The sequence below is a fragment of the Macaca mulatta genome, chromosome 20 (assembly GCF_049350105.2).
Source record: "Macaca mulatta isolate MMU2019108-1 chromosome 20, T2T-MMU8v2.0, whole genome shotgun sequence".
NCBI classification, from domain to species: Eukaryota; Metazoa; Chordata; class Mammalia; order Primates; family Cercopithecidae; genus Macaca; species Macaca mulatta.
The window spans coordinates 57,253,151-57,273,859 of record NC_133425.1 but is presented as its reverse complement, the minus strand read 5'-3'; the positions used below and the strand labels follow the sequence as shown (position 1 = coordinate 57,273,859).

General features: G+C 33.9%; 1 protein-coding gene across 2 annotated transcripts in view; it reads left to right on the top strand.

The window, feature by feature from the left end:
• CDH8 (cadherin 8) overlaps positions 1-20,709 on the top strand; it is a 385,185-nt gene that overhangs the window by 312,227 nt on the left and 52,249 nt on the right. For both annotated transcript variants that reach the window (XM_015126310.3, NM_001257905.1), the window contains 1 exon segment: positions 11,984-12,101. In XM_015126310.3, coding sequence (XP_014981796.1) covers positions 11,984-12,101 — 118 coding nt within the window.

Sequence of the window (20,709 nt, the reverse complement as noted above, 5' to 3'; positions counted from 1 at the left end):
TATTGTTTCCATCTACCAGAATAAGACACCGCCCCCCCCCCCCCACACATACACGTTAAAGCTAAAATTCTAATAATAAAACTGATTAACTTTTAAACATCAAGACAAGATCTCATCAAAGCATTCAGCTTTAGTAGACATATATGTTTATTTTTATAACATTCTAACATTAGCTTAAATGTTTCCTAATTTTATTATGTGGAATTACGCCCGTCAATCACACGTTTTGAGCATCTTCATTTGTGATCCTTTGAGAAGGGAATGCGTATGTGTTTTTTTAATACACATATATCAATAAATACCATCTACCTAAATTGGTAGATTGAGTTGTCAGAGAGAGTTTGATCAAAATATGTCAGGTTGTTTCAAGGATATGGTTGTTGTGTGGACCAGATCATTGCTGAGATAATGTAGCCAAATCACAGACTGATAAGCTAGACTTTTTCAATCACATAGAGTCTGTAAAATACTTCAGAATTTAAATAAAACCCCATAGATCATGCAAACCTTATCACATAAGTTCAAAGAGTCAATGACATTGATATTTCAAAAACTCAACATTGGCTTCACTTGTGTTATTGACAAGCATGCTTCTTGGATCTTTGGGAATTTGTAGGTTTGCCCTGTGGATTTTGACTGTTTTCAAAGTTTTAATGATTTCTCAGTCGTTCTTCTTAACTTCAGAAAAAAATGCATTGTTTTCTCATCTTTCCTATGCAAAACCAAAATAAAAAATTGATTCTTTGTTTTATGATTTTTGCAAATCACAATGAATGACTCTTTGTCTGAAGAACCACTTATGTTTTGTGTATGTGTGCTACACCATCTTATCCTCTAATGATCTGTTTAGGCATATTTATTAGAGTTCATTAGTTAAATGAAAGGATCAGATCTTTGATGCCTTAGCAACATTTTTGGACATATGGCTGACTGATGTACATGCCATTGTTGAAACAACTTTCTTGAACTCTTTGAATCCTTTGTGCTAGTTAGAATTCAGGTTTTATTCCTTACATCACTTCTAAGTTACGTCTAATGCTCAATGATCTAATTTTTATATTTAACATTTACCAAAATTTGTATTTGTTATTCACACAAGTGTTTACTTATAGAAGTTCAACAAAGATATACTTTCAATCATCTCTCATAATACCACACAAATGACTGACTCACTATGGAACTAAAATATTCCTTAGCAGATGATCACATGCTCATGAAAAATAAACGTCAAAAACCGAATGAGCCATTAAATTCATAGTTTTCTCAATATTCTTAAACAATTTATGTCTGCTTTACAACAGCCTCAGAAAAACTGCAGGTGACATTCAAATGTCTTGTTTGGCTGGAAGGTGTGGATTTAAGGCTAAACTCAGGGGATCAGTTTCTTGGGAGATGGTGTAGCTGGAAATTATTAGCAATAATCAAGGAAGGATAAGCCATTAACAAAAATCCAGGCTGTATAAACTGTCTGGACTGAGAGGGCCTATGTAAACAGGTTTTCGAAAGGGCTCACAAAATGAAAATGAGTATCAACATGAGCATAGAGAATTCTGTTGTGCTTTATATTTTTTCCACTGAATTGAACTCATCTAAATACAGTCAGAATGAAAAAGAAGAAGAAAAAGAGGGAGGTCGCTTTCTCCTGTCTAGGCAGTTATCTCCAGTTCATGATACATCTGAGCTAAAATAGGTCTAGATTCACTTTGAAAGTAGAATTGGAAATCATATGTGCTCCTTCCACCTTCTCATGATTCTGAAGTTAAAGGTGACCTTCCCTTGAATATGTTCTCTCAAAAGTGCAACTACAACCTCAATAGGGAGTAATGGTTCACAGTCCATTACACAAAATCCACCTGAATCACGTTTGATTAGAATCCTTTTAAATAATCCCTCTGTTGCATAATTAAATGTTAATATATGTTATCATTGCTAATTATCTATACTTTTTGAAAAATCGGATAGTTTCAGGTAATTCGTTTTAAGTCAAAAGACTTAAGATGGTATACATCTTTCGACTCTAATTCAGTGGTGACATGATATAGTCATTTGCAGATTACTTGGCTCCCAGTTTAACAGGAAGGTTAAATAGGATATTCTACACTTACTTCTCTCTAATGTCCATGGCAAAAATGGGAATGTGTGTTGAGATTCCAAAATCAGAAAGCCAAATATATGTCTGACAGTTTGTGTGTCTGACAGGGTGATGGGTTTCTGTCAGTCAGTAAATACTCACTGAACACGAACTATGTTCCAGGAGTGGGCTAGGTACTGAAAATATAGCAGTATACCACACCCCCAAAATCAGCCTTTTTTTTTTTTTACCTTCATGGAATTTTCTCTCTGGCAAACATTTAATTAAAATTATAAATGATAGAATTGCAGAAAATGTTTCAAATCTTCTGGACAGGTGGGATGCTGAAGGGAGAAGGGGAAATGGAGCTATCTCAATGAAAAGACCTCTTAATATAGGACAAGTTTCACCAGAGACAGAAAACATCTATCAAGTACTGAAAAGGAGACAGCTGGGGATAAACCAGAGTCTTTCTGAAGAGAATGGTAATCTGGCTGGACGAGTGGAGGAACAGGTAACAAATGTGAAGAAATCAGTATCTTCCTTCAATATACTTGACAACCCCACACTCAGAACCAAACGCGAAGGAAAAATATAGAACTTCAGTGACCAATGTTGGCCAGAGGACCTTCTATAACTGTGTTCTAACTCTTACCTCCTTACTAGGATCTTCTTTGGATTTTATTTCAGATATTAACCTCTTGGTTACCATATACAGAATTAGAGTGACTTTCTGTGGATGATCTATCAGTGCAGGGACTGAATTGAATATTTTCTTCTGAGGCATGAGGCAAGGCGTTTTGTTCAGTCTCAGAAAATATTCATTGTTTGAGAGGTGACGGGCAGTTTCAGTTATTCTTCAGGAAAGAATTTGTGTAACTATAAATAAATCTAGTGGAGTATATTTGAGCTTCGTCACTATCATACAAGTTACTGTTTGTTGTCAAGTAATTATATCTGAGTTAAAAAAGAGAAACAAACAAAAATATTTTGGTTTCTCTTCTTTAATCTCATCTTTCATTCTCACCAACATTGCAGAAATATAAAGTTTGTTTATTATGGGGGTATCAAAGTTCAAATAAAAAGGTAGTCACTCATACTTCTGGATGATATATATCTAGCCAATGCTTAACACGTAACAGATATTCACAAAATCTTAGAATCATGGTTCTAAATAATTTCGTTCAGCAATGACAGATACTTCAAAAAGTAATTTCTTAGATATTATCATGGAAACACTTGTTCCACTTATAAACACATAGTATGCATGCTAACCTCTTCAGATGAAAAATTCCTCATTTATTTATTGGACAATATTTATTACCCATCTACAAGATGCTCATTGTTGTAATACAATCTGAAGAAACAATGTGAAAGGGTCAAAAATTATTTTTTCTTAGGAATTTAGTGAAGAAGAGATTCTGTGAAAAGAATAGAATGAATAAATAAAATAATTTAAAATTTTAAAAACTGGCTTGAAATAAATATTCAAGCAACTAGACAGAGTGGAACAATGAAAACTCAGGGATCTACTTTATGTAGTATTGTCAAATAAAGTTACTTTTGAAATGAGTGTTGTTTATGGTGAAATAGGAAAAAAAGAGAAAGAGCTAGGCATGAAGGCAGTCTTCTAGCCAACCGAATAGGCATGTGCAAATATCCTGAAGGGTCATTGACCCTTCAGTGGAAGGGTCATTGAGTGGAAGATGCTTGTGACTAGCATGTAATAAGCAAAAGTGAGATTGAACATAAAGAGTTTTATGCTTGAATAAAATACACACATGCACACACATGATTAAGCAGGAAGCACAGTTAGGAAGCTGTTACTGCAAAAGATAATGGTAGCCAGGTCTAAGGTGGTGGCTATGGAGATGCAAGTAATTGAGAAAGCTTATTGCTTACATAAGTGAAAAGTGTACACACAGATCTAACATATAATCAGCATTCCTTCTCTGGGAACTTGGTGTTAGCACCACATTTTATAGATACAAAAGCTGAGGCTGAAAAAGACTATGAGTTTTACTTAAGATTTACCATGAAAAGTGGCAAAAATTAATTTTAAAGTCTGCTCTTAAAAGTGCCAGAGTCCCTGAGATTTCTAGGATGTCACAATGCTCTCCAAGGAAGCAGCACTTTGAAATTCTATGTCTGTGTGACACACCTCTTATAAAATAATCATGAGAACTTGAGTCTGATCAAGAGTGAACATTTTTTCCAAAGAAAACAATACATTCCTGTGACAAATGATGTTCTTACTCAAAAGCATTTCATCAAACCTTAAATGAAAAGAAATAAAGCTTAATAAGAGAAGTAAAGATAATTATCCCTTGATAAACACTAGCAATGAATGGGTTTGGTCCTTTTTTTGGTCTGGTTTCTGTGAGTCTTTATCTAATAAATGTGAAACAATAAAATGAAGTTACGGTACTTTATAACATTCATGAAATAATAAATATAGGAGATTTAATTTTAGCTTTCCTGCCAGCAGGCATCTTTCATAATCTATCTGCATACACAAGAGGGAGACAGGATTGATTTTAAAACAGATGAAATTGATAGCCTCCACAAAATGCATAAAATACCATTTTCACTTTATTTTGGGTGGAGTAAGGTGATGGTAAATTAATGGAATGCATAAAACAACATTTGAAGAAACCACATGTAGCAAAACACATTTCGAGAGAGTCATTAACAAAAGTATGATTTTTGGAGCACAAGTTTAGCAGAAAAGAAAAGCAAAAGTGAATATATATATATATTTGAAGGGTCTGGACTTGAACAATCTAAACATGAATCAGCTCTTTCCTATTTACTAGTTTTGTGATGCTGAACCATAATCTCTGTTAGTTTAAGCCCTAAGATCTTCAGAATAACGAAATAGATATTGGTATATAGATACGTAAATACATACTAAATAAATACTTGTAATTTTCAGTGGTATTTATTTGAACCAGTCTTGTGGTCTAAAAAGCAAAAAAACACTTTATTGCTATTATATTTGTTGGGTTTTATTGTTATTGTTATACATTTATGAGATGGCTTAAAGCAACACACTATACTTGATTCCTAAATTGGTCAATATAATAGACAAATCTATTGCTCTAATATTGGAATAACTATTCCTCTGATAATTTACAAGTACTTTATTTGTCAAGGGTGAAAGAAGGACCCATACTTCACTCCTCCCCATGTGAATCTGTGGATTAAATTAAAAAAAAATTCACTGGAATCATTATATAGAAACACATTCTATCTCAATCTTTCAAAGACTCACTTGCAGTTCTGTAGGTATTGACTGGGTCTCTTGCATGGTTACAAATTTCACGTTTTATTCTGGCCCCTAATTTAATTGAGATTGATTATCTACAGAGAAAATGGTATAAAAGATTGTTTAAAGTCTTGGGCTATTACAGACTGATATATTTTCATCATATTTTCAAACTACAGAATATTGGATAAGAATTAGGATGGGAGCCAGGTAAGAAACCTGGATACACTTGTTTCCATTTGCACATAAAAGCCATGATGATGAGCAGGTTTTTTAAAGAAAGTCAAATTGACTCTAGGTGGTAAGAGATTTTAAGCCTAGGCTTTGTGTTTGTGACGATTTATAAATTGCATACAATCTGGTACCAGAGGATCTGAGATAATATTGGGAAGACAGAGAAGCTAATGCTAACAGTGCTGTAACCATTAAGCTATGTAGACACACACCTTCACACAGAGGCTTTTGAGAAAGTCTTCCAATCTTTTAAAGACTCAGATGGAGTTTTAGAGGATAGCATTATTCAAAGTGAGTTTTTCATAGAAACTTGTGCTGTAGCATGCCAATATATGATGTGGTTTGATTTGTGTGTGTGTGTGTGTGTGTGTGTGTTTGCGTGTGTGTGTGTGTGTGTGTATTACCTAATAAGATTGGGAGACATTAAATTAGACAAAATTAAACATGATCTTCTGTTTGTTTTGTTTTACTACAAGTTTCTCTTGCATTTAGAAATACATATGAATCCCCAAGAAAATTATATGGTATTTTGAGTTTGCCAAGGATAGTTGACTATAAAATCTTTCAAATTTCCTTCAGAGAAAATTATAAAATTTGTGGAAGATGGGACCCAGTTGGAAAAATCTTGCTCTGGGAAGATAAACAATGGAACATATTTTCAATATAGGAATTACTATTTATAATCTTAAGGAGGTATCAGGAGATATTACCACAAAGTAATAGAGTAAGGGTGAAGAAGAGATAAGATTGAAAAGGGAGTTGATTCTTCTAAGCTATGTGGTAAACTGTGAATTTTATCCTACTAATGAAAATGAACTATAGATTTTTAAATCAGGGTAAGAGATGGAGTGGTTTGTATTTAATATTGATAATTTCATTAGCATGCAAAATACACATCAGATATACAGAGTCCACCAAAAGAATGCAAGAGGCAGAAAAAAACTGGAAAATCCAAACTTTGTATAGATATATTCTTCTGGAATCCTAACGTTGTATTGCTTGGCTTCAATTTAGTTTCAATAAAGGTAAAGTGAATGAAAAATCCAACACTGAAAAAAATGTTGGAAGTTCTACAATGCATTTATGAAGGCAGAGTCCCAAATTCTGCCCAGAGGACTGAGGACTTCATTTAGTGTGTCAATAAGATTAGAACCTCATCTGCTTCCTTCTGCCATATTTCCTGTAGGTCAGACCTGCAAGCTACATGCTGTAAATGGCCACCTAATAAATTTTAAGGCAAAGATGTTTCAGGCCAAAAACACAAACAAACAAAAATGGTGAGCTCGGAAAACATGTTGAATGGGTAGGGAATAAAAATCTTGGTAGCGACTGGAATGCCATGCAATTTATCAAAAATATCCAGACAATATATTTTGATTAGATATGAACTGTGAATATATCTGTACTACATTATACAGTTTTGAAATAATTAGGTTATTGTGTCGATTTTGATAAAATTTCTTAATTACCTATATTCCCCCCTTTCAATTAATCATCATTGTTATAACTTGATTTGTCTTGCATGCCTAATTTCTATTTTTAAGCACCATTCTTTAAGGCTCTTAATGTATTTTGTTTTGCTTTATTCAGTTACGGACATCATTGATAATTTGATAAAGGCTATAACCTCTCCCCTCCTAAATGTGCATACGTAAATAATTTCATACTATTTCAAGTTGAGGAATGACAGCCATATAAAGCTCTTTCATGGTTGAAAACTACTTCTTTCTTTCTTTCCCATGGTGAAAACTACTCTAAGAGATAGATGTTAATATTTCAGGAAAGTTAATATGATCACTAGAAATAAAGTGGCAATAATACTAGCATTAATAGAAAGCCAAACATTATGCTGTTCCTTCTTCCTTGACCGTAACTTCCCTTCCTTTCCTTCACCCCCTATCACCTTACAATTCACATCATTATAGAAGGATTTCGAGAAAAGGGAAACTAAGTTTTACCTGAGAAAGTGACAGTGTGCTTCAACTGAAGATGCCACGCTGTTTATTATTGCTGGGTCTTTCTAGAGATAGACGTATATTCGAGAAAACTTGTAAAACATTCCAAAAGTTACAACAGAATAGGTTTTTCTCACCTTGTCCATACATAGAAAGAACTATTTCTTTTAAATGTCCACTTGGGTGTGCATTTGACTGGTCAGAATCAATCAAGAACCTTCAGGCTGCTAAAGCAAAGCCAGCAAGGATGGATGGGACACGCTTACACATACTCCAACGTATTGAAGGTCTAAGCCCCAATTTAATAGAAATACATATATAGAAATTATAAATATCTATAAGTTTTGAAGCAGCCTGATATACTGGGGACAATGGATGCAGAGAATTTGTAACTAGGCTTATCTGGGATCAGACATTTTATACACACACACACAGATACACACACATGTACATACACACATATGTGTGTATATATACATATGTAATATATACTCTATATAATTTGAATATATATAATATATTGGATGTATCGCAGTGCTGATACGTTTCTTAGTCCTTCCTTCTCAAGATATTGTGAGGATAAATGATGCCGCAAAAATGTACCTGCCATCGCTTATTTATTATTCATCAATTACTTCATTTAGCCAATAGTTATTAAATAGTTGCCATGTGCCACCTGTTATTCTAATAGCAGTGAGGGGTCAAATCTTATATATGACTACTCCTCACACATAAGATCATATTGATAAATAGTATCTACAGGAACTCACGGAAGAGGTTCTAATAGATCCTGTGATACAGTTATGCTTGTTAACAGATCAGATCATGAAATATGTATTTCTTTCTGACCTTTCAAAAGATAAAAATGGCAGTGATATTCTGCAACTATAAAATGTTTTTGAGTTAATGTAAAATAGTCCAAAATAAAGTTTAATATACTCTGTTAAAAACAATCTAATTTAGACTTAGAATTTTTGATAAACAATGGAAGATTTTTAAGGATCAGAATTAAACTATAGCACACAATGGTTTTCTAGTTTCATGTCTTAGAATGTTTATTTAATTTCAACTTTGTAGTCTCAAGAAATAGAACAGAGTCTGCTCCTATCAAAATCCAAGCATGGTTCTGGAATTCATTTCCTTATTCCAACATCCCAGGTACACTTTGTTTTCTCTAATAAAGACATATATTTTGCTTTCGGCTTTCCCTAACATTGAAAATATTTCAACAATAAATTATGAAACATTAGATTTTTCAGTTGCATACTAACTTCACTGGTAGAAGGGAAAATATTTAAGCTTAACGTTAGATGCATATTTCTAAGTATTTATGACTGCTCCAGAAATTTTTATATTATTCCCATGAAATGAAATTACTTGAAAAATCAGCTGAGGTCATGGTAGCTCACAGTGGACCCTACGTGGTCTCCAACCTGCCTCTGTGGAGGTACACTTCTTTGAACAAATCTATTCTTTTTCTTTTACTGTTTAAAGCTAAGTGCATTCAGAAGTCATTTCATCAATGAAAACTTTCGCCTCATTAGTACGGATATCTTAATGCATTTTAATAGTGTAAAGTCCTTCAAGTGACCTACTTGGCATCTACTTTTAGATAAAATGCCAAAGCAGGGGCTATCTGTATTGAAGGGTCAAATGTGGTTTAACCAAAAATCTTAATCATAACCAGTTTATGGGATATTTGGAAGAAAATGTAATAATTCATTTCAGCCACCTTCTCCCCAACATACAATGCACTGAACTTGACATGAGCTTGACAATATAAAGCCTCTTAATGAATTATGAGGAGAGAACTGTGAACATGAATCTTTTCCATTGGCTGAAAACAGTGGTTCTCATACTTGTGTATACACCAGAATTACCCAGAAGGCTGTTTGAAATACCGATTGCTGAGTTATAATCTGAGACTTTTTTGATCAGTAGTTCTAGTGGCTCAATAAATTGCTTATCTAAGGAGTTCCAGGCTAAAATAAGTGGTGGAAAAATATATTAAATTCTGGTGTGATGTTTAGACCAAACTTCTGAGATGTGGTGTGACAGGTAGTTACGCTTCTTTGCTACAGGTAAGCTATATTATTGCATCTTTTGTTTTGTTCATGGTGGCTTAGCTAATCAAATGACTCTCCCGTAGATGCAACAGCGGGTATGAGCCATTTTCACGTAGGTTACTTGAAAATAGTATGAATGGTATTAATTATGGGAGCTTTATCCACTAAGTATACTGTAGGAAAGCATTTAATTGTGACTGATCTCCACTTGAGAAAACCAAGACATCTTCTCTTCATTTGCCCTTCTTCCTCATATGCACTCGCACACTTCAGGAGTTACATCTTCAATGGTTGCACCTGGGGCTAGAAGTCCTATAGAGAGAAGTCTGGGTAAATGGAGAAAGAGCTGCTACATTTGCTGACAAGCAATGTTTTTCCCTCTCCCTTATAATTGCCTGAAAGAAGGCTCTTGTCAAAGATAGTCATTCCCTTGACTTTTTAACATGAAAATCCAGCACAGCTGTTCTGAGGTGAAGTGGTCAAACTCATACTTTTCTGTTAAATATTTTTACTTGCAGGCTGTCCGAAGGAGTTATCCATGTTTCAAATCTAGTCCCCTTGTACTTTAATTCATGTTGATTTTTTATGAAAGAAGTACCCTAGAGCTTCTCCTTACACTTAAATGTCAAGGCAAATATGCTATGTGTTTAGGTACAGTAAATATAATTGTATTCTTCTTTAATCTGATCATACTGGATCATTGAGTAACAGAGTCATTACATTTATAAAGATTTATCAAAGTGCCAGGTCGTCAATACATAGCAATGGCCCTAGTTAATACAATAATAATAATGATGATGATGACTAATATTTTACTGAACATTTACTAGAAACCAGACACTGTCAAAAGATTTATATGAATTTAAATTCATAATCAAAACAAATCTCTGAGAAAAGATGGTCTTTGCATTTGTATTTCTGGCATACAAGAAAATAAAGTTTCAGAGACTTCAGTAACTCCTTCAATGTCACACAGTGAGCCACAAATAGAGCTGTGACTTTTATCTTACCTGGGAAGCTTAACTCCAGAGTCCTTTCTCTTGATGACTATCTCACTGTCTTAACCATGAGTTATATTTTAAATTATTTTATGTTATTTTGTCACTCAAGCTAAATATAATCATAATTATTTATAAGACATTATCACTAGACAACAAAGTCCTTAACAAAAATCACTTACAAAGTAAGATTATGTTCCATTTTAAAAATGGAGATCTACAAATTGAAAAAGTATTTTATTTTTGCCTCAAGTATATTGAATGAATTGCCTATCATATAACATGTGCTTGATACAATGCAAAGACCCATAGCTGCTAAAAGTTCTGAAATTGTGGTTCTTACACTTGAGTGGTAAGTTAGAAAGCAAAGATGACCCCTTCTCAAAATGAAGTAATTGATTTCTTTTCTCTTTAACAAAATTTCGAAGTTCAGTGGGACATAATTGTTCCCACAGACACAATAGCATTGGCATCATTATTATATCCTCGAAATATCATAAACCTGAGAACATTTCACTGTCAACTACTTTTTATGGTAAATCTATTATCACAGTAGGAGTATACATTCAAATTTTTCCTACATTAGCGCTTGTCCAGTTTGTCACATTGAACTAGCAATATCACAGCATCATAAATACAAGTTATTAAAATAATTATCTGACATCCCAAGAAACAACTTTAGCATTAAGTTAATGTAGCTTTGCAAATGAAACAAGCATATTCAATAGGCACCAATTCCAAGTACCTCTATCTATCCAAAAATTTCTCTGCACCGTGGTAATTCTAATCCCTATAATTTATTCATCTCAGGGTACACTCCAAAGCATTGTTTGCACGTGTTATCCACTAGCTTTAAAAAACATTATTCATTATTGCGAGGGAACAGAAGCAACTCATCAGAGAGGTTTGTTGCAGTGATGTTTGTGCTGAGGAACACTATTTGGCAAACACTTATAACCTGATGAGTAAAAGAGTTGTGAGGATTCAAGATTTAAGCCATTTACCTCAAAGATCCTCCCAAGAACCACACTACAATCACTGTAACAATTCCAAATCTCATTCTAGATGCCCGTAAATACTCAAATTGGAAAGAAACCTGTAATTGCCCAGTGGATATTTCAAATACACTTAACTTTGCTATTTCAAGCCACAGACACCAAATGGACACAAAGGTAATGCTCTTAATTTTCATCAACTTATCGAAGCTGAGGTTTTAAAGTAATGGATTTTTCTCCTTATTCTTGGCACAAACCATCCATGACAATTCAGAAAGCTGAAAAAGAGACTTTGAGTCAAAGTATCAGGCCACAAAAAGAATGTCACTAAGCTTTTACCGATGGTAGGAGCCTCTGGAATCATCAGAAATGCTGACGTCAAGTTTTATGTTTCAGGTCATTCAAACAGTTAGCGCCATGGACAAAGATGATCCCAAAAATGGACATTATTTCTTATACAGTCTCCTTCCAGAAATGGTCAACAATCCGAATTTCACCATCAAGAAAAATGAAGGTAAATATATTAGCTTTCTACACAGAGTACAATATAAATTGGAAAATAGGATGCGATTTCATAACATCACTGAAAATATCATTAAAATAATTTTTGTTCACCCGTGAGCACTTGAAATTCAGCTTATCAGCGTAATGGCATGGTAATTACCTTAGTTTCTAATTTTCAATACTTAAACAAGAGATAAGAAATTTGTTAATGTAAAAAGTTAATTTTTTTCCCAGGAAATACCTCAATCACCTTACTTTAAAAAATGAAGCGTAAAATTTAACCCCTGTGAAAGCTGCCAGGTATTTTGAGATTCTGAGATATCCCTTAGAGGGGGAATTGGCTTACACTTTGCAATTGTTAAGTTTTAATTGACTGTTTACCACGTCTTTAGGGAAAACTATTCTAATTTTGCCTGGTTTGTGGGGACACATTAAAGGTATTTGTTTTAAGCCTGTACCAACTTTAACAATAACAATTAGTTCAGAAAATCCTTTTTGAAGGACATTTCTTATCAGTATTATTTTGGAGCTAATAGGTACTGATTTATTGTTAAGTCTTTCACTCACTGAGCACATTTAATCCATTTCATTAGATTTTCTGAGGAGCAACCTTGGATTACTGTTTTCTTTAACTATGTTATTTATTATATATGAAAGTCATATATTATTGTTTAAAGTTTATCTCATTTGGAAAGTTTTGTTTCCTAAGCTGCTATCTATTTAAAAAAATTATAAAACTTGATTTTTGTTCAAATGTATTTAAGTCTTAGTTGTAGCGGTTTTAGAATGATTAGCAAAATATAAACAATGTCTCAGGCTTCTTTCTGGCTTTACTACAGGGATCTGTTTAGCTCTCTCAGTGGTCTGTATACAAGCTATACTCAGAAGAGTAAAATTTGATTCAAGATATCTGTTTGTACTGTTTGCAATATTCTATTTAAAGAGATAGTGAATCTTGATAAAATTTCCTTTATGAAATAAAATAACATTGTATGGCTAAATATAGTATGGCCTTGCCTTTTAACAAAATGCTACATCGTTCTTTGGGGATGCTTTGATAAATGTGGATGAATCACAAAAAGGAAATGACAGTCGTTATATGGATATTACTAATTTAACGGACTTCCACCATTATAAAAACTAAGGAGACAGAACTCTTTCTGTCTCCTCTATAATGGAGTATTCATATGTTAGCTACCCTTGATTAGAAACTGTAATCCAAGTCCATTGTCTTTGTTTCTTTATTACCATCACCAATATTTTTTAATGGAAATCATATGAATATTTCTAACACAAAGCCTCCTTAGACACCCCAAACTGAACTGGAAGTCTGTGCGTAAGCGTGGTCCATGTTTATTCTGATTATGAACTAGTAAGTATCGGGCATTATTTTTGCATATAAAATGCACAGCATTTAAAGTTCTCCATGAAGAAGTTACTTCCCATTCCAAATATTCTGAGATCCTTAGTGTTTCCTGTAAATTTTGTAACTTCAAGACACGCTTGTTGTGTGGTCCTAGAAGGCATCACATAAGGTATTGGGTGAATGGGAAGATATTATTGGGTACCAGGGAAAGTCTAATTTTTGACACATATTTATTATGCCCTAATATTTTTAAAGAAGAGATTTAATTCTACAATGAATGAATTGTATGTGTTTTCTTAAATTTTGGAAATTAGTAGAAAGTAGAAGTTTAAATACTTAGAATACCTCATTCTGCTTCATCACACATTATAATAAACCCTGTAATAGGATATTTAATATCATGTCATTATCTGTTTTATTTTGATACTGGAAAATAGAAGTTAAAATTATGATCTATCTTATAGGTTTTTCATATTATTTTGTTTTGTAAATTTTTTTAAAGACGTCAGTTATTATTGAAAAATGACTTGAAACAGAAAGAGTACTCCATACATCATGATTGTTTATTTTAGACTGTGTTTATTTGTTTTACAAAGAGCGACCACGTAATTTATTGTTTCTACTGGGACACATTTTAAAGTGAGAGGGGTCACTGCTTATATTTATGTCTGAAAAACACCATAAACCAGGACTGCCTTATGGAAAGTAGGACTTCTGCTCACTGTGATTTTGGATTTAGGATCCAAATATTCAACATATCCTTCACAAAATAAATCATGAAACCACAAGTTTGAAATAGATATATAAAGTTTATACTCTCTGTGTTCCTCTTCCTAGATCAGAAATTCATGAGTTTTGCTTCATAGACCACTACTTATTTGGCACTTGAATAGGTACTGTAAAAACAGAAAAAAAATGGTCTTGTCTTAATATGTAGAAACAAAGTAATGAAAAGAAGCTGTAAAAGACATTGGAGATAGATAGATAGACACATAGATAGATCAATAGATTCATCATAGATAGATAGATAGATAGATAGATAGATAGATAGATATCTTGCATGCTTACTGCAAATTAATTGTTAATGATGAGAGAACACAAAAAAGTACCAAAAAAATCAAAATACTAAATATGATTTACTTTAAAATGATGGCATATTCTATGTTGGAAACACGGAGAGATAGAATCAGATGGTATAGCCATGTTTATAGTTTTTTTTTTTCCTTCTTAAAATAAATTTTAAAATGGTCAGTATCTGATACTTCTCCACTGACAGCAGTATGAGTTACAAGTTCCAGCCTACCAGAAAAATGTTAAAATGTTGAGAGAGCTAATATAATCAAATCTATAGTTGATGAATAAGTTTGTCTCCTATTTAATTTGATCTTTAAGGGAGATGATTTCAGTATTTGGCATTTTCTAAGGAACTTGCCACCATGTATTTCAGTTCAAAATTATTGTAATTTTTCTTTTCTCTTATATGGATTGGTCCCAATGCAATTTATATCAATTAATTCACAATAAAAGACAAAATGAGATAGAAATGAGCTGTCTCTTGTCTCCTACACAGATGAATTATTTCACAAGTAATTCTACTAAATATATAAGAATTATATTTCTGCCAGAATAGGAAAGCAACCTTCAGTATAAATAAAGGTAGAAGTAAAGGTCAAAAATACAGTGAACCATTTATACCACACGTTCACACCAAAAAAATCAAAGCACCTTGAATATGGTCAAGATACTGGTTTCTTCCAGTTGGCTGAATTTGTAAGCAGAGAATTTTGTTGACCACATTTCAGTACTCGCCTCAATTTTAATCATGGAAATGGAAAATAGCTAACAATTAAATATAGCAAGACAGGGAAGAAAAAAAGGACCTTTTAGAGATTCTAAAATATCTTGTTTGCAGGAAATTTGAGGTCTGTAGAAAACTACTCATCCTCAGCCTGAACACTGTAGGTAAAAAATGTGATTCAAATTGCCAGAGTACCCCTCATGGTTTATACTGAAATTTTTCAACCATGTGTGTAGAGAAATGAGAGAAAATATAAATCTCTGCTCTCTATGGAGAGTCAATCGCAAGAAGAGAAATAGACAGTGGACCTGGATTTAGTTATAGCTTGGTTATGTTTAACCCAGCAGGAGAACCGTAGTACCTGATGCTACCAGTTCGTGTTTCCTTCTTAGTGCCTCCACATTGACTGAAATATTATTGATAAGAAGCTTACTTTCAATGCATACTTTTGATAAATAATTTGAATAATGTAGATACTAACCATTACTTTGGAATAAACATGACTCCTGTTAGCTCATTGTCTGTAACATAATTACCTGTATAGATTACAATTTATGCATTGTCTGATGGATTTCTGTCTCAACTGAGTGGCCTACTTCAAATGGTGTAAGTTTATTTATTTTTTATTTTCTGGAAGTATCGAATACTCTTACTTTAAGCAAATCATTTTAAGCCTCAGTTTTCCCATCTGTAACACCGGGATAAAATACCTGCCTCATAGTTGTGCCGCGATGGATATGTGTGAACTAGCACTTAGACAGCCATTGGCACAATGCCTGGCACATGGAAAAACACACAACAGTAAGAGGGATAAGGTCACTTTATATGAATTCATTAATTCCTTCTCATACGATATTATATCTCCTCTGGCTTATCATTCTCAGCCAGGTCTCTTTGAAGCTTTAACTCTTCAGAATTATAAATCTTGTGCAGTAATTTTGAACGTGGCTTCATCAGTAGTTGGGAAAACACTGATCCTCACTAGAACGCATTGCAAAAACATCTGCTTGTGCTGCAACTGCAATGTGTTGCATTCTAAAGGGTATTAAAATAGAAAGACAAAATAAAAAGAAGGAGGAAGAGGATGAGGACCAACTCTGAAAGTTTTATCGCCACAGAAATAGCTGCAGGATTCCTGGATATGGTTTTGAATATGACGGCTTTTTTTTTTTTTTAACCTTTCTATAGCTCCATTGCCAGAACAAAACTCAGGTTCCTCCACACTATGGTAGCTTCCAGTTGTTGGGATCACTTTCAATTCTAGCATACAAAATTGTTCTAAATTGCCTCCAAGCTTCCATCCCTCCCTGCAAACACACATACTCTGTGGGAACCATTTACATAGCTGGAAAATTACAGACAGCCTTCCTTTGCATTTTTGACTACCGTCAGTCTGTCTCCAACTTCCCTTATTGCAAAACCCAAATTTGCTGCCTGAAAGTGGAAGTGGATTTTCCTGATTATGCCAGCCAGAGCTGATGCTGTGTCCTCCCTCTTTTCTCCAGCTGAATCTTCAGGAATACTTTTTCTGTATTCAGGATATAGGTTTCAAGGCAGACAGAGTCATTCTGTCCTCTGCCTTAAGCCAGGTATACCTAGCCAGGATGGATTGTACTTGAAAGACCTACCTGCTGATCTATATAGCAAGGAATGCCAACTTGCTAAGCCAATTGCCCTCTTTCTGGCCACCTGAGTCTTCCTTAAGTTCTGCTTTTACAATAGGCTGCTTTGGAGCCAATAGAAGGCTTTCCTAAAAGAAACCTCTCTTTCCTCAAGTCGCCTTTATAAAAATATACATATTCTTAGCTACAGCAGAACCATTATGATTGGGTTTCCCAGGCAAGCATCCCCAAGCAACAAGCAAAAACTGTGTACTTGCATGAGTATGATAGTGAATATCTTAATATGTTTCCGATATGATTGTATTGTCTGTTCTGCTCACATAGTGGACTTTTCCACAGCACAATACACAGCACCAAACATTGACTGGAAGTGTTTTCCATTTAAGTTGTCTACTATTACCTATATGAAGCATGGGACATTTCTTCAGTGTTGAATCATAAAAGGTAGTGCTCAATTTGCATGAAACAGGAGGTGTGACAGATCGTAGATAAGGAGAACAGCACTATGCATATATGATCCAAAAAGGCTTCTGATTCAGTAATTTATAATTTATTGTTTATGCTTCCAGCAATGTGCTGTTGATAGAAAGACATTTATGTTTCATTTTGTCGCCTAAACGGTAATTAAGGGCGATGTGCAAGCTAAGAAAAAATAGATAACAGATTTGTACTTCCAGTTTCTAAGTTGCGTATGACTGTACAGTTAGTGTCACAAGACAAGGAGATTTTCTTTGCTTGAGTAGTTTTTGTGAAACTCTTGTTATTTTGTAGTTTTCAGATTTTCATTTTCTTTTTAAAATTGTAATTTAAGAGTATCTGCAGAAGTGAACAATTTTCTTTATACATGTTGAAAATCCTAAAATGATTACTCTGGTCAGACCTAGCACTGATGTTGGTATCTATTTTTCAGTGCATGTTATGGGAGACAATTTAGTTCTGAGATTACTGACCACTAGGATATAATTCAGCTACATAGCACAGATTTTATAGATTTATAGTTGTGCTTATCAAAATGCTATTCGAAGTTTTGAATTGCATCAGACCTTTTCTGCCAATCTGCTAGCAAACATTTCCAGTCTTTAGAGAGCTTTCTAATTCTGAAGAAAATAAACTGATACCTGCTTAGTTATCTTAGTGATCTTAAAGATGCCTTTGTGCATAGAATCTTTCCTTTGAGCACTTTGCTTTCTGAGACTTTTGCCCCAAATTCTTATATAAAATAATAAAGGAAGAATATAAAGAATTACTTAGAAAAAATGTTTTTCATTTAGACAGTCTCATCCATACCACTTTGCTGTTTGTTTCATTAAATAATAATGCTATTGACTGATTTATCTTTTACTTACAAGCATAAAAATCAGTCTTGGGATTTTGTGGATATTAAACAAACATAACTGTCCTTTGGAAAGCACAACCAAATATTAAAATTGAATGTGGAAACAAAACGATCTGTCAGTCTATGCAAATTCTTGGTTTTTTTTGAAAAAAAATATTAAATGTAGTTGACAATTATTTCAACTCATTGCAGCACAGAAGTTTGTATTTTGCATTCATTTCAGCACTTTATAGATACAACATTGGGCATACGTGACATTCCATCTGCTGATGTGACCTGAGTACCACCTACCAAGTGCTTCAGATCCCTCAGTTTATTAAAGAAGTAGATAGAGAAGGCAGGAGAATAATTTGGCAACAATAAAGCAGGCACTCTGCATAGATAAACATGAAAAACAGGTTATCTTGGGATGAATTAGAATGAAACATAAAGGAGAGACACTATGAAATATATAACAGCACAGGCTTTATAGTTAGGAATATTTAGGTTTAGCTCTTCTGATTATGATCTACGGGAACCTGCAAGGTAACTGAATAATCTTGAACATTTGTCTATATAATAACATTTATCCAATGTTGTTTTAAATAATAAAATATTAATTTAAGTAAAAAATTTAAATGGTATTGTACAAAATTCATTGACTGACAAGTTGGTGATGATAAATACTAGTTTACTTCTTCTCTTCCTCTCTTTCTATTACAATTTTATGAACCTCTTGAATCTCATTCGTTCACCCAATGCAACAAATAAAAATATTCATCAGGAACCTAAGTAAGGTATTTGGGAGATGATGAATGATATGCTCTTGCATTTTCCCTTACTCGATGGGCCAATGATTGAATATGTCTGCAAACATTGTTCATGGGTAAAGCACAGGGAAAGGAGGAATGCGAAAGAGAAGTATTTGGGTAACTTAAGTAGTTCTTTGAACATATTCATCATTACAGTAACATAATCAAAGAATAAAAATGGAGAGTACCTAAAAATTGTTCTTTTTCATTTGGCTGGCGAGATCATAGAGTTCTTTACATAGTGGCAAACGGAATATTTAACAGTGACAGAATGACTGAGTTTTTAAGCCAGGAGTATCTTAGTAAATACATAGCTTATGAAAGTCTTATATGCTAAATATAGAACTTCATATGTGCTTTAAAAAAATACCAGGGCAATGAGATTGAATGTCTGTTTTCCTAACTTTATTTTCCATTATTCTCTTCCGTCTTCTGTGCCCCTTATACATGCTTTGGTTTGAACATGCCAAGCCAGTTACGCTTTTTAAATCCCCTCTCCCTCCCCCTTGCCTGAAATTCCCATCCTCTGCTTTCTCCCTTTTCTATTTAGCTCATTTTAAATCATTCACAATAATTCAGGCAATGGTTTCTCTTAACCATGGGCAGAGCAAGCAGGTGGTTAACAGTTGCTATAAAGTTTTTCCTCTTTGCTTTTCTCTGTAGGACAGTGTGGTAACTGCTAAGGCAAACACATGAATCAAGGAATGTTTTCCCCGCTGTCTTCTGAGGTTATTAATAATGGATAGTATCTTCTTTTTCCCTTATTCATTCATTCAATACATATTTATTTGGTGTCTATCATGTGCCAGGCACACCCTTAAGAATTGGAATTGGAAATAAAGCAGTGAATTAAATAGACACAGGTTTTGTCCTTCTATACAGTATATTTTTGTTTTCCTCAGGACTCAGTCTTATAACAATTTGAAATCTTAGAGAGGAAACTATAATTTACAATGAAATGTTGTGATAGAGTGGGGAAATTTACAAGCAAGTCTGAACAATATTATGATTTTGTGGGAATTATCACATACTCTAAATTCTGTACTTTCATAAACAAAGTTTCCTCCTTAACCCAATTTTTTGAGCTTGGCCCTACATAAAGAAGTGTAAGATCTTCGTGGATTCCATCATTCCCATTCCACCTTGAGGAAGCATTTGGCTGGTCAGAATGGTGATGTACATCTTTAATCACGGACAACTGATTCTCCCTCTGAGTTTCATATTGGTGTCCTTATTATGCCTGAGCTCAGATGAGGTATGTCAAACCATACTATTCAATGTGTTTATACTAGCAGGGTCAAAGAATGTCAGTGAGCCCTTTCCAAATGCACAGTGATCTATAGACATCACTGTAATTTGTGATAAAGTGCTGCCAGTGAACTGGGGCTGATGATTCCATTTTGCAGGCTTATTAGAAACCATTATACTTTTCATACAAGTTGCATTATGTGAGGTTCATGCTTTTACCAGCTCCTATGCATGGTTGTTTCAGATACATGTCAGTTAATGGAGGTTTTAGCTCACTTTCAGTGTACAGGGTTTACTGAGGCCTCCTGGAAACTAGAGAACGCTATTGTTCTGATTTCTGGCCATGACACTGGGTTCATATTCCATCTGTTGCCTATTCTGTCTGTTCACTAATGTAACACCAAAATCAATGTGCTGATGCACTTTGTTGAGGAAGATAGTAATTGCTGTGCTTGGA